Consider the following 14,979-nt stretch of genomic DNA (forward strand, 5'->3'; position numbering starts at 1 on the left):
GACCATGAGTTCACTTTTTAAACTTATTTTCATTGTATATCAGTTTATTTTAAGTAAATATTCTATCTGAATCCTATCTGAAATGGTTTCCAAAATATGTGTTTTCCTTATTTGTTTTACACATTGACTAGCGATGGCTAATAAAATCAATTGTGGACAGGTACTTCTGGCATAGAGTTGTGGATTAAAGAATTTCCATACCTAGCTGCTATTTTCAGCTGAATATTTATTACCTGCATATACCATTTATGTGTGGGCTCATATATGTATATTCTTCACGTATTTTCTTATCAGTTATCCACAGATGCTTTTAAGAATAATTCTTTTTTAAGTTGTCCAACTCTTCCAAAAGTATTTGTGTTGTTGATAGGCTGACAGGCATTATTAATGCCCAGAATAGCTCCAGAGACTTGAAATGCTTTATCATTGAGGTCTCCTCTGTTTTATCTTTCCACTCTCAGAATTTATGCCAGAAAGACTACGTCTGGTGCAGTCATAGCATACCTGTTTGGCCATAGCTGAAGATTTTCCCCATAGGCTCTACTATTCAGAACAAGTTCTATATTTATAAAGATTCTGGTTGGTTATAATACCAACAAGCATAAGGTTCAAATCCAGGTTATAACACCAACAGGAAAAAGGTTCAAATCCAGGCAAGGCAGTTAGTTTTTCTGAGATCTGTCTATAGCCAGCAAGCAGCCTGTAACCCTGGCCAACTTGTTGACCATAAATGGGGTCTTGGCAAAAGATGTGGCCGAATCATTATAAATTCATTCCCACCATCAGCAAAATCTCAGAACACATGCCCCAGAGATGGTGGGCCAGTGTCACTTTCACATACAAAATAGAATACATTTAAAGTCACTCTTGCTTACAAAAAGCTGGACCTATAGAGCCCAGAATTCAGTTTTCATACCACATTAATCAGTTAGTGCTAACCACCATTCAAGGATAGTAGCTAGCTGGGAGAACAAATTCTATGGACTTCAATAATGTCACTAAAAAATGGCTTGCAGAATTAAGCAACTGAAAACTTTTAATGTCTCAACCTTTGTCATATTACCTCCTTCATATTTTCATTCTAAAAGTTTAATGATAAAATAGACAAGTTTATGATTTTTCTAAAAATATTCTATTTATTTAAATAAATACCAAAATTTGGGAGGTGAATTTTAAAAATTGATAAACTATTATTACTAGCTTCTCTGAAATTTCCTCCTTTCTGAAATATAATAATTTTCTTACTTTAATAGGGCCTATACTTTTATGCATATTTTTCTAATGTTAAATTTAGCAGCTACAGTACCTTTTAAAATTAGTTTGAACTAAGATAAAATGCCTTGGCACTTTAAGTAGTTCAAATCCAAATTAATGGAAATGATTGTCAATTAAATGAGTGACTTCCTTTCCCATAAACTAAGAAAAAATGTTCTAATTTTCCAGAATTCTGCCACATTTGAACAAAATGTTTTAGTTTTTATATGGTTTTCAAAGCAATTCACTGTTTTACCCATAGTAATGTCAGCATATTATATAAAGTATATTATAAAAATGTTACATACAGATCAAAAAAATAAGAAAAGGACATATTTATTGGATAGATGATAAACAAAGCTATTTTTAATTAGGAAGCCTCTGGTAAAAGTTTCATTAACAAAATAATGATGGGGCACCTGGGTTACGCGTCTGCCTTCAGCTCAGGTCATGATCCCAGGGTCCTAGGATGGAGCCCCACATCAGGCTCCCTGCTCCACGGGGAGCTGCTTCTCCCTCTCCCTCTGCCTGCCGCACCCCCTGCTTGTGTGCTCTCTCTCTATGTCAAATAAATAAAAATCTTAAAAAAAATAAAAAATAGGACGGTCTCCAGCAGCTGCGGGCCCTGCGCCGGCTCCTGCGCCGGCTCCTGCGAGCCACTCGTGTGCTATGGGTCCGGCCCGGGGAAGGACCGAAGGGGACCTACCGTGTCCCCACGGCGGCTGCAAGAGAATCTAAGCATGGATGGCAGCCGGAGAGTCAGAGCAACCTCTGTCCTTCCCAGATACGGTCCACCATGCCTATTTAAAGGACACTTGAGCACCAAAAGTAATGCTTTTTGCACTGACTCCTCCTCTCTCAGACTAAGTACTCTCCACCTGGTCAAGAATCACATGGCTGTTCACTATAATAAAATCCTTTCAGCCAATGCGGCAGTAGACTGCTCGGTTCCATTAAGCATGAGTGCCAGCATCAAATATGCACACAAACAACGAAGAGAGAAACTCAAAAAGGAATTAGCACGATGTGAAAGGGATTTGAAATTAAATAAAACAGCAATGCAGGCCAATTCTAAAAATAATTCCAAGTCACTATTTAACACTCTACAAAAGCCCTCGGGAGAACCACAAGATGAAGATGTGTTAATTGGAGAAGTGAATGGATTTCCATCCTTTACAAGGTCACCAAGGTCACCAGTAACTTCTTCAGAGAGACTACACCTAAATCTACCTAAATCTGATAAAGTCCTCACAAATGGTACCGAGAAGAACTCCAGTTCCTCCGTGTTCAAGGTGGATTACACTGCTTCTGGGCCCAGGAGAGCGTGCTCTGCAACTTCATACGGCAGAGGGCCCAAGAGCACATTCCCAAATACCCATCGGTTTCAGTTAGTTATTTCAAAAGCACCCAGTGGGGACCTTTTGGATAAACATTCTGAACTCTTTTCCAACAGACATTTGCCATTCACTCCACGCACTTTAAAAACAGAAGCAAAGTCTTTCCTGTCACATTATCGATACTATACGCCTGCCAAAAGAAAAAAGGATTTTACAGACCAGCGGATAGAAGCTGAAACCCAGACTGAATTAAGCAGTTTTAAATCTGATTTTGAGACAGTTGACACCAAGAACTCCACAGATTCAGAAGAGAACACAAAGCAGGCATCTAACTGTATGACATATGATATCAAAGGAAAAATAGCTCCTTTACCCTTACAAGGGCATGTCTTACTGTGGGATGAGATTTAAGATGGCACACTTCAGTGTTCCTCACCAAGGGCAATATGTCAGTATTCCCTGCAGCTTCCTCCAGAGAGAAAACATTCTGATGAAGAAGAACTGTTATATCTGAGTTTCACTGAAGACGTAACAGATGAAATTTTGAAACGGTTTATTTTCAAACAGGTTTTTAGAACGCCTATTTGAGCAACACATAAAACAAAATAAACATCATTTGGAGGAGGAAAAAATGCGCCATCTGCTGCATGTCCTGAAGGTGGACTTAGGCTGCACATCCAGAGAAAACTCAGTAAAGCTGGATGATACTGATATGCTGAATTTACTTGAATTTGAACAGGCTGAGAATTCAGAAGAAAATGAAAATAAAAGTAAACATGATACCACAATTCAGCAGGAACGTCAAGAATACCAAAAAGCTTTGGATATGTTATTGTCTGTACCAAAGGATGAGAATGAGAGCCTCTCTTCACCAAATGAATTTTTCCTACCCATCTATAAATCAAAGTACTTAGAAGGGGTTATAATTCAACAAGTGAATGATGAAACAAATCTTGGACCTTCAGTTTGGGATGACAAAAATCCGAGTGTCTCCGACAGCTTAACGGACCAAGAGACCTCTGTGAATGTCATTGAAGGGGATAGTGACACCGAAAAGGCAGAAACTTCAAATGAATTATGTTGTCTTAGCACAGAACTCTCCCCAGCTCTTCAGCTTCACAGTGTCCAAGGTGACAACAGTCATGACATGGCAGGACCGACTCTTAAAATCATGGAAATGAGCATTGAGGACTGACCTTTGGATGTTTGATCTTCATTAATAAATATCCCAAATGGCCAGTAATTCAATATTCCTTTTCCTCTGTTTTATTCTTTCATATATTAAGACTCTGTATTTGCTTTCTATGCTCTATAATAAACTACCTTAAATTAGCAAAAAAAATAAATAAAATAAAAAATAAAAATAAAATAAAAATAAGGAGAAATATCTAAATTAAAAATAATGAAGTTTTTATCAAATTAGATCAAAGGACAATATGAAAGAATAAAGTAGACATTCAGTCACATGCATAAATTCAACTTAACATTCAGTAAATATACTTGCTGAATTTCAAGAAAAGTCACACAGTAACTGATGTTTTTCTTCTTTCATCATTCAACATTAATTCAAACCATTTCAGAATTATTTTGTATATGCAGTTGAAGGAATTTAATAGCAAGTCAACACAGCTATATGACAGAATTTTTAAAGAGATAAAACATTAGTTTTCTGTGTGAGAAACTACACAAGCAAGTAAAAAAACAAAAAACAAAAAGGAGAGTTCCAAGGCACACTAATAATCTGAGAACTCTTAACCATGAGAAGTTTGGTTAGCAGTCAGTAGCTACATTTTAGGCTGATAGTATAGTTCTCTAGGTATATGTCATTACTGCTCATACAATACATAGATGTAAAATTAAAATTCAAGAATTTCTGAGACCATAGTTCTGAGAAATATTACAAAGAAAAATAAAAGACTGCATTCCAACTATTCAAAAACAAGAGCCCAAAGGAATTGAGAGTTTTTAGGAGAGACTACTTAATAATAGGTGAAGAAATCTGGAGTTTAGCAGAAGTTTGCCATGAACCAGCTCATACATACCTACAAAGTGACATTATAGCATCATTTGTGTGCTAAATGACACAAAGCTATTTCCTTCTTGGAAACAGACACTCCTTCAATCCATATGCCAAAAATTTAAGATGGTTGAAATTTTTTAAATTACAAAATATTAGACTAAGAGTAAGAAACCAAAAAAGCTGATTCCCAGATCTGACAAATTGTATGAAATCAAATATTTGATAAGTCACTGAAATTAAAAGTTGCAAAAGTTTAAAGAAATTTAAAAAGATTGGTATATTCAGAAAAAAAATTGGGGATTTGTGCAACTGGCAAGTAGCGTATCATGGAATAATATGTAATCATAAAACCATGCTTTCAAAGGACACTGAAAGATAAGTCTCATGATGAAATGCTAATTTTAAAATCAAAATATATAACTATATTTTTGTGATCCCAATTTTAATATAACAGTAAAAATGTGTTACTCTTTTTGACTTTGCAATATCTACCCACTATTTGGGAAATGTTTTGCCTTTTAAGTCTTGGTGGAGGCAAGAGTGACCTCCAAAATTTAGGAGCCAATACTATTTTTTCCACATTCCTCTGAAATTAAGGCATAGACATATAAATTTTCTGGTGCAACTATAACAGACTTTGGTTCAAGAGCTACTGTCCCAAGATATAAGAGACAAAGTATTCTACCTGGCAGTGCAAGAAGAGTTCCTCCAAAAGAACGAGTTCTAGGTTTGGGCTATTTGCTCTGGCTGCTTAGTAAATCTAACACTCACAAATTTCCAGCAATTCTCTAGGCTCCCAAGTGTTTGCTTAATGCGTTCCTTTCCTGCTTAATTAAACCAGAATCAGCCTTTATTGTTTATAACTAAGGACTCTGACTCAGACTAATACTTATCAAAAAGTTAAGTGTGAGTTATCTGAAAGGTTTATGAATTGTTTTTCCTTTCTTCTTTATACTCGTTTATTACTCATGTAAATATATGTTATTTTTAATCAGAGAAAGGAATATTATTTTTTTAAACCAGAGCTTTCTTCAGTGTATAGTTAGTTAATTAATTAGAATGTGGTTTATGGAGCTAGTGGTGTGGTGGAGCTGACTGGTACCAGACCACAAGAGCCTATTGTGCAAATCTCTTCCCAACACCACTTTCAATGCTATCACATTAGCACCTTGAAATGAGCCACAGCAAGAGTATTTATACGAAGGAAATTAGCATAGCATTTTTCTCCCTAGAGAGCCTTTTTTTTTTTTAAATCCAAGCCTTCCCTTAGCCCCAGAGCCTGTTGTTAAACATTTATCAGCACCCTGTTGTAGGTAGCCTAAGTTAAATTCATTAAATTCTATATTCTATCATCAAATTCCTTAAAATTTATTCTGCTCTTCTTTGCCAGAAATTTTTTGCTATAGTAAACTTAGTGGCTCTCATCATCATCAAGTTTTAGGGAATCACTTAGGATGTTTTGGCTATGAATACTCCTGATCAAAATGGCTTAATCCTTAACTACACAAAGCATGGCCCATAAACAACAGCACTGGGATCATCTGAACATTTGTTATAAATGCAGACGCTCAGGCCCTACCTCAGAACTTCCGAATTCAAATCTTTATTTTAGAAAAATGTCCAGGAAATTCATATTCACACTGAAATTTGAGAAATAGTAATTTAAACAATTGTGAACATTGCCAGAAGTCTGGAGGAAGTCAATATTATTTTTCCAGCTGTATGAGATATAACTGACATATAACATTGTGTAAGTTTAAGATGTATAATGTGATGATTTTATATATATATAGTGAAATTATATATATGTGTGTATTATATATAGTGAATGATTTTATACATATATATATATATATAGTGAAATGATTACCGCAGTAGGGTTAGTTAACACATCATTACCACACATAATTATTTCTTTTTGTGTGAGAACATTTAAGATAGCCTCTCTTAGCCACGTTCAATATATAATACCATGCTGTATGTTAAATCCTCAGAATTTATTCCTTTTATAACTGGAAATGTGTACTCCTTAATATCTTCTTACCTCCCCCACCCCTCAGTCCCTAGCAACCACTATTATACTCTCTGTTTCTATGAGTTCAGCTTTTCTAGATTCCACATGTAATTAAGATTATCTAGTATATTTCTTTCTCTGTCTCACTTATTTCACTTAGTATAATGCTCTCAAGATTCACCCATGTATCACAAATGGCAGAGTTACCTTATTTTTTATGGCTGAATAACATTCCGTCATATAAATATGGACATTTTCACTCATTGATGAGCACTCACGTTGTCTCCATACATTTCCTACTCTGAGTAATGCAGCAATAAACATGGGGGAGAGGGGCGGTGCAGACATCCCTCAGAGACAGTGACTTCATTGCCTCCATATATATACCAAGAAGTGGGATCACTGGATTATATGGTAGTTTTTATTTTTTAATTTCTGAAGAATATCCGTACTGTTTTCCATAGTGACTGAATCAATTTATATTCCCACCAACAGTGAAGAGTTCCCTTTTCTCTACATTCTCATCAAGACTTTTTATCTTGTCTTTTTTATAATAATCATTCTAAAAATGTGAGATAGCTCACTGCAGTTTTTTTTTTAATTTTTTTATTGTTATGTTAATCACCATATATTACATCATTAGTTTTTGGTGCAGTGTTCCATGATTCATTGTTTGTTCATAACACCCAGTGCTCCATGCAGAACGTGCCCTCCTTAATACCCATCACCAGGCTAACCCATCCCCCCACACCCCTCCCCTCCAGAACCCTCAGTTTGTTTTTCAGAGTCCATCATCTCTCATGGTTCGTCTCCCCCTCTGACATACTCCCCTTTTCTTCCTCTCCTGTTATCTTCTTCTTTTTCTTTTTTCTTAAAACATGTTGCGTTATTTGTTTCAGAAGTACAGATCTGTGATTCAACAGTCTTGCACAATTCACAGCGCTCACCGTAGCACATACCCTCCCCAATGTCTATCACCCAGCCACCCCATCCCTCCCACCCCCAACCACTCCAGTAACACTCAGTTTCTTTCCTGAGATTAAGAATTCCTCATATCAGTGAGGTCATGCGATACATGTCTTTCTCTGATTGACTTATTTCACTCAGCATAACACCCTCCAGTTCCATCCACGTCGTTGCAAATGGCAAGATCTCATTCCTTTTGATGGCTGCATAATATTCCATTGTGTATATATACCACATCTTCTTTATCCATTCATCTGTCGATGGGCATCTTGGCTCTTTCCACAGTTTGGCTATGGTGGACATTGCTGCTATAAACATTGGGGTACACGTACCCCTTCGGGTCCCTACATTTGTATCTTTGGGGTAAATACCCAGTAGTGCAATTGCTGGATCGAACGGTAGCTCTAATTTCAACTGTTTGAGGAACCTCCATACTGTTTTCCAGAGGGGTTGCACCAGCTTGCATTCCCACCAACAGTGTAGGAGGGTTCCCCTTTCTCCACATCCCCGCCAACATCTGTTGTTCCCTGACTTGTTAGTTTTAGCCATTCTGACGGGTGTGAGGTGGTATCTCATTGAGGTTTTGATTTGGATTTCCCTGATGCCGAGCGATGTTGAGCACTTTTTCATGTGCCTGTTGGCCATTTGGATGTCTTCTTTGGAGAAATGTCTGTTCATGTCTTCTGCCCATTTCTTGATTGGATTATTTGTTCTTTGGGTGTTGAGTTTGATAAGTTCTTTATAGATTTTGGATACTAACCCTTTATCTGATATGTTATTTGCAAATATTTTCTCCCATTCTGTCGGTTGTCTTTTGGTTTTGTGGACTGTTTCTTTTGCTGTGCAGAAGCTTTTTATCTTGATGAAATCCCAATAGTTCATTTTTGCCCTGGCTTCCCGTGCCTTTGGCGATGTTTCTAGGAAGAAGTTGCTGCGGCTAAGGTTGAAAAGGTTGCTACCTGTGTTCTCCTTTAGGATTTGGATGGACTCCTGTCTCACGTTTAGGTCTTTCAACCATTTGGAGTCTATTTTTGTGTGTGGTGTAAGGAAATGGTCCAGTTTCATTCTTCTGCATGTGGCTGTCCAATTTTCCCAACACCATTTGTTGAAGAGACTGTCTTTTTGCCATTGGACATTCTTTCCTGCTTTGTCAAAAATAAGTTGACCATAGAGTTGAGGGTCCATTTCTGGGCTCTCGATTCTGTTCCATTGATCTATGTGTCTGTTTTTGTGCCAGTACCATACTGTCTTGATGATGACACATTTGTAATAGAGCTGGAAGTCCGGAATTGTGATGCCGCCAGTTTTGCTTTTCTTTTTCAGTATTCCTCTGGCTATTCTGGGTCTCTTCTGGTTCCATACAAATTTTAGGATTATTTGTTCCATTTCTTTGAAAAAAGTGGATGGTATTTTGATGGGGATTGCATTGAATGTGTAGATTGCTCTAGGTAACATTGACATCTTCACAATGTTGATTCTCCCAATCCATGAGCATGGAACGTTTTTCCATTTCTTTGTGTCTTCTTCAATTTCTTTCATGAGTATTTTATAGTTTTCTGAGTACAGATCCTTTGCCTCTTTGGTTAGATTTATTCCTAGGTATCTAATGGTTTTGGGTGCAATTGTAAATGGGATCGACTCCTTGATTTGTCTCTCTTCTGTCTTGTTGTTGGTGTATAGGAATGCCACTGATTTCTGTGCATTGATTTTATAACCTGCTACTTGACTGAATTCCTGTATGAGTTCTAGCAGTTTTGGGGTGGAGTCTTTTGGGTTTTCCACATACAGTATCATATCATCTGCAAAGAGTGAGAGTTTGACTTCCTCTTTGCCGATTTGGATGCCTTTGATTTCTTTTTGTTGTCTGATGGCTGTGGCTAGGACTTCTAATACTATGTTGAATAGCAGTGGTGAGAGTGGACATCCCTGCCGCGTTCCTGACCTTAGGGGGAAAGCTCTCAGCTTTTCCCCATTGAGAATGATATTCGCTGTAGGTTTTTCATAGATGGCTTTTATGATATTGAGGTATGTACCCTCTATCCCTATACTCTGAAGAGTTTTGATCAAGAAAGGATGTTGTACTTTGTCAAATGCTTTTTCTGCATCTATTGAGAGGATCATATGATTCTTGTTCTTTCTTTGTTAATGTATTGTATCACGTTGATTGATTTGCGGATGTTGAACCAGCCTTGCAGCCCAGGAATAAATCCCACTTGATCGTGGTGAATAATCCTTTTAATGTACTGTTGGATCCTATTGGCTAGTATTTTGGTGAGAATTTTTGCATCCATGTTCATCAAGGATATTGGTCTGTAATTCTCTTTTTTGATGGGGTCTTTGTCTGGTTTTGGGATCAAGGTAATGCTGGCCTCATAAAATGAGTTTGGAAGTTTCCCTTCCATTTCTATGTTTTGGAACAGTTTCAGGAGAATAGGTATTAATTCTTCTTGAAATGTCTGATAGAATTCCCCTGGGAAGCCATCTGGCCCTGGGCTTTTGTTTGTTGGGAGATTTCTGATGACTGTTTCAATTTCCTTAGTGGTTATAGGTCTGTTCAGGTTTTCTATTTCTTCCTGGTTCAATTTTGGTAGTTGATACATCTCTAGGAATGCACCCATTTCTTCCAGGTTATCTAATTTGCTGGCATAGAGTTGCTCATAATATGTTCTTATAATTGTTTGTATTTCTTTGGTGTTGCTTGTGATCTCTCCTCTTTCATTCATGATTTTGTTGATTTGGGTCATTTCTCTTTTCTTTTTGATCAGTCTGGCCAGGGGTTTATCAATCTTGTTAATTCTTTCAAAGAACCAGCTCCTAGTTTCGTTGATCTGTTCTACTGTTCTTTTGGTTTCTAGTTCATTGATTTCTGCTCTGATCTTTATGATTTCTCTTCTCCTGCTGGGTTTAGGCTTTATTTGCTGTTCTTTCTCCAGCTCCTTTAGGTGTAGGGTTAGGTTGTGTATTTGAGACCTTTCTTGTTTCTTGAGAAAGGCTTGTATTGCTATATACTTTCCTCTCAGGACTGCCTTTGCTGTATCCCAAAGATTTTGAACAGTTGTGTTTTCATTTTCATTGGTTTCCATGAATTTTTTTAATTCTTCTTTAATTTCTTGGTTGACCCATTCATTCTTTAGTAGGATGCTCTTTAGCCTCCATGTATTTGAGTTCTTTCCGACTTTCCTCTTGTGGTTGAGTTCTAGTTTCAAAGCATTGTGGTCTGAAAATATGCAGGGAGTGATCCCAATCTTTTGGTACCGATTGAGACCTGATTTGTGACCTAGGATGTGATCAATTCTGGAGAATGTTCCATGGGCACTAGAGAAGAATGTGTATTCCGTTGCTTTGGGATGGAATGTTCTGAATATGTCTGTGAAGTCCATTTGGTCCAGTGTGTCATTTAAAGTCTTTATTTCCTTGTTGATCTTTTGCTTAGATGATCTGTCCATTTCAGTCAGGGGGGTGTTAAAGTCCCCCACTATTATTGTATTGTTGTCAATGTGTTTCTTTGCTTTTGTTATTAATTGCCTTATATAATTGGCTGCTCCCATGTTCGGGGCATAGATATTTACAATTGTTAGATCTTCTTGTTGGATAGACCCTTTAAGTAGGATATAGTGTCCTTCCTCATCTCTTATTACAGTCTTTGTTTTAAAATCTACTTTGTCTGATATAAGGATTGCCACCCCAGCTTTCTTTTGGTGTCCATTAGCATGGTAAATGGTTTTCCACCCCCTCACTTTCAATCTGGGGGTGTCTTTGGGTGTAAAATGAGTCTCTTGCAGACAGCATATTGATGGGTCTTGTTTTTTAATCCAATCTGATAGCCTGTGTCTTTTGATTGGGGCATTGAGCCCATTTACATTCAGGGTAACTATTGAAAGGTATGAATTTAGTGCCATTGTATTACCTGTAAGGTGACTGTTAACTGTCTGTTGTCTGTGTTCGTTTCTGCTCTTTGCTGCTTTTAGGTTCTCTCTTTGCTTAGAGGACCCCTCTCAATATTTCTTGGAGGGCTGGTTTCGTGTTTGCAAATTCCTTTAGTTTTTGTTTGTTCTGGAAGCTTTTTATCTCTCCTTCTATTTTCAATGATGGCCTAGCTGGATATAGTATTCTTGGCTGCATATTTTTCTCGTTTAGTGCTCTGAAGATATCTTGCCAGTCCTTTCTGGCCTGCCAGGTCTCTGTGGATAGGTCTGTTGCCAATCTAATGTTTCTACCATTGTAGGTTACATATCTCTTCTCCCGAGCTGCTTTCAGGATTTTCTCTTTGTCTCTGAGACTCGTAAGTTTTACTATTAGATGTCGGGGTGTTGACCTATTATTATTGATTTTGAGAGGGGTTCTCTGTGCCTCCTGGATTTTAATGCCTGTTTCCTTCCTCACATTAGGGAAGTTCTCTGCTATAATTTGCTCCAATATACCTTCTGCACCTCTCTCTCTCTCTTCTTCTTCTGGGATCCCAATTATTCTAATGTTGTTTCGTCTTATCGTATCACTTATCTCTCGAATTCTGCCCTCGTAATCCTGTAGTTGTTTCTCTCTCTTTTCCTCAGCCTCTTTATTTTCCATCATTTGGTCTTCTATATCGCTGATTCTCTCTTCTGCCTCATTTATCCTAGCATTTAGTGCCCCCATTTTTGATTGCACCTCATCAATGGCCTTTTTGATTTCGATTTGGTTAGATTTTAGTTCTTTTATTTCTCCAGAAAGGGTTTCTCTAATAACTTCCACGCTTTTTTCAAGCCCAGCTAGTATCTTTAAAGTCATGATTCTGAACTCTAGGTCTGACATCGTACTAATGTCCGTATTGAGTAGGTCCCTGGCTGACGGTACTACCTCTTGTTCTTTTTGCTGAGGTGATTTCTTTCGTCTTGTCATTTTGTCCAGAGGAGAATAGATGAATGAGAGAACAAAAGGCTAACAGGTTTACAACGTCCCCAGCAAATATACTGTATACAAATCAGAAAAGACCTGAAACCAGGGGAAAAGAAAGGGAAAGAAAGAAAAAAGAAAGAGAAAAAGAAAAAAAAAGAAAAAAAAGATAAAAACAAAAACAAAACATTTCAAAAAAGGAGAATATGATCAAATATGATCAGGCTAGTGCATAGATCAGTGCCACACACTAGATTTTGGGCGTATTTTGGTCTGTTAGAAAAAAGTGCCTCCTACAATTTTAAAGGAAGAAAGACATATATGTACAAAATAAGGGTTGATACAATGAAGGGATGGAAGATGACTGTAAAGATGAAAATTATAAAAGATTTTATAAAAGGACTTGGTAAGATAAGTTGTTTGAAAAAAGAAAGAAGATTTAAGGAAAAAAAAAAAAGGAAAAAGGGAGAGAATGTGATCAGGCAGGAGACTAGGACAAAGCCATACACTAGTGATTTAGGGTATATTTTGATCTGTTAGAAGAAACTGTACCTCAAAATTTTAAAGAGAGAACAACTTATATATATATGCCAAAAACAAGGGTAACTACTATGAAGGGATAAAATATGACTCTAAAAATGAAAAAAAAATAAAAAATGGTTTTTTTTAAAAAAAAGGGATTTATAAGATGTTGGTTGAAAAAGGGAAAAAGAAAAATAAAAAAAAGTCAACAAAAATTAACTTTGATGAAATAATGAATCATGGTAAAAAAAAAAAAAAAAAAAAAAAGCCATGAAACTATGTGCAGTATTCCCCTAGCGCTGGAGTTCTCCTATTCTCCTTGATCGATCAACTTGGTCTTGGCTTGCTGGCTGTTTGTGCTGATCTTCTGGGGGAGGGGCCTGTTGCTGTGGTTTCCAAATGTCTTTGCCGGAGGCGGGATTGCCCCGCCCTTGTCGGTCCGGGCTAAGGAAGCTGCTCGGGTTTGATCTCAGGAGCTTTTGTTCCCTGCAAGCTCTCTGTACAGCTTTGGAGGACCAGGGCAGAAATGGTGGCCTCCCAATCTCCACTCGGAGGAGCTGAGAACTCAGGGCCCCGCTCCTCAGTGTGCCCCCAGAGAAAAGCAGTCACTTCCGTGTCCCCAGTCTCCGGCCGCACTCCGTGCTCACCCGGCCTGTGATCGAGCGTTGCTATCTCTGGCACCCGACCCCGCGCGGAGTCTCCAAACCCAGCAGATCCCTGCAGTGCGTTCCTGCACCGCGCTCCTCCCCGGGAAGGAAGGGGAGTCTCCCCGGATCTGCTGCTTGTTGGGTCCCTGCTGGGGGAGCCGTGCCCCGACTGGGCCGCAGATCACAGTTTATGGCAACCCCGAGCTGAGAGCCCGCGACTCTGCTCCGTCTCTGCAGCCGGCTTCCCTGCTCTGATACCTGGGAGCTCTGGCGCACTCAGGCACCCCTGGTCTCTCTGTGACCCCGAGGGTCCTGAGACCACACTGTCCCGGGAGGATTCCACCCCCCGCTTAGCCACTGCAGCGACGTCCCTCCGCCGAGCCAACTTCTAAAAGGTCCGATTTTGTGCTCCGCGGCTCTATCACTTGCCAGAAGCGGCCGGCGGAGGCCCCTCCCCCGCCGTCTATCCTCCCAAATATCGCCTCGGATTCACTTCTCCGCACGCCCTACCTTCCAGTAAGTGGTCGCTTCTCTGTTCAGAGAGTTGTTGCTACTCTCCTGTTCGATCTCCTGTTGAGTTCGTAGGTGTTCAGAATGGTTTGATCCCTATTCAGCTGAATTCCTGAGACCAGACAAAAACTAGGTCTCCTACTCCTCCGCCATCTTGCTCCGCCCCCATCAGCTCACTGCAGTTTTGATTTGCATTTCTCTGATGATTTTCAGTTGACCATCTTTTCATGTGCCTGTTAGCCATTTGTATGTCTACTTTAGAAAAAGTCTATTCGTGCCCTCTGTACATTTTTTAATTGGATTATTTTTTGTTATGGAGTTGTATGAATTCCTTGTATATTTTGAATATTAACCCATTATTGCCTATGTGGTTTGCAAATATTTTCTCCCATTCTGTAAGTTATGTTTTCATTGTGTTGATTATTTTGCTATGCAGAAACTTTTTAGTTTGATGCAGTTTATTTTTGGTTTTGTGCTTTTTTTGGTTTGTGCTTTTGTGCTTTTGTTGTCATATCCAAAAATATCACTGCCAAGACCAATATCAAGGAGCTTTTTCCCTATGTTTTCTTCTTGGAGTATTATGATTTCAGGTCTTATATTTAAGACCTTAATCCATTTCAAGTTAACTTTTGTGAGTGGTATAAGATAGGGTTCCAATTTCATTCTTTTCCATATGATATCCAGTTTTCCCATCATTATTTATTAAGGAGACTATCATTTCCCCATTGAGTCTTCTTGGATCCCTTGTAAAACATTAGTTGACTATATATTCATGGGTTTATATCTTTATAGATACATATACTTTATATATATATTTTATATATACATATACATATA

The 14,979-nt window shown here is 38.2% G+C and overlaps 1 protein-coding gene across 1 annotated transcript; it reads left to right on the top strand.

Moving 5' to 3' along the window:
• The first annotated feature begins 1,951 nt into the window (after positions 1 to 1,951).
• Positions 1,952 to 3,819, top strand: LOC113927083 (spermatogenesis-associated protein 7-like). The gene is given in 2 exon segments (XM_035728597.1): positions 1,952 to 3,139; positions 3,141 to 3,819. Coding segments are annotated over 2 exon segments (1,791 nt in total). The 5' UTR covers positions 1,952 to 1,994; the 3' UTR covers positions 3,787 to 3,819.
• The last annotated feature ends 11,160 nt before the right edge of the window (positions 3,820 to 14,979 follow it).

Source organism: Zalophus californianus, chromosome 7 (genome assembly GCF_009762305.2).
Source record: "Zalophus californianus isolate mZalCal1 chromosome 7, mZalCal1.pri.v2, whole genome shotgun sequence".
NCBI lineage: Eukaryota > Metazoa > Chordata > Mammalia > Carnivora > Otariidae > Zalophus > Zalophus californianus.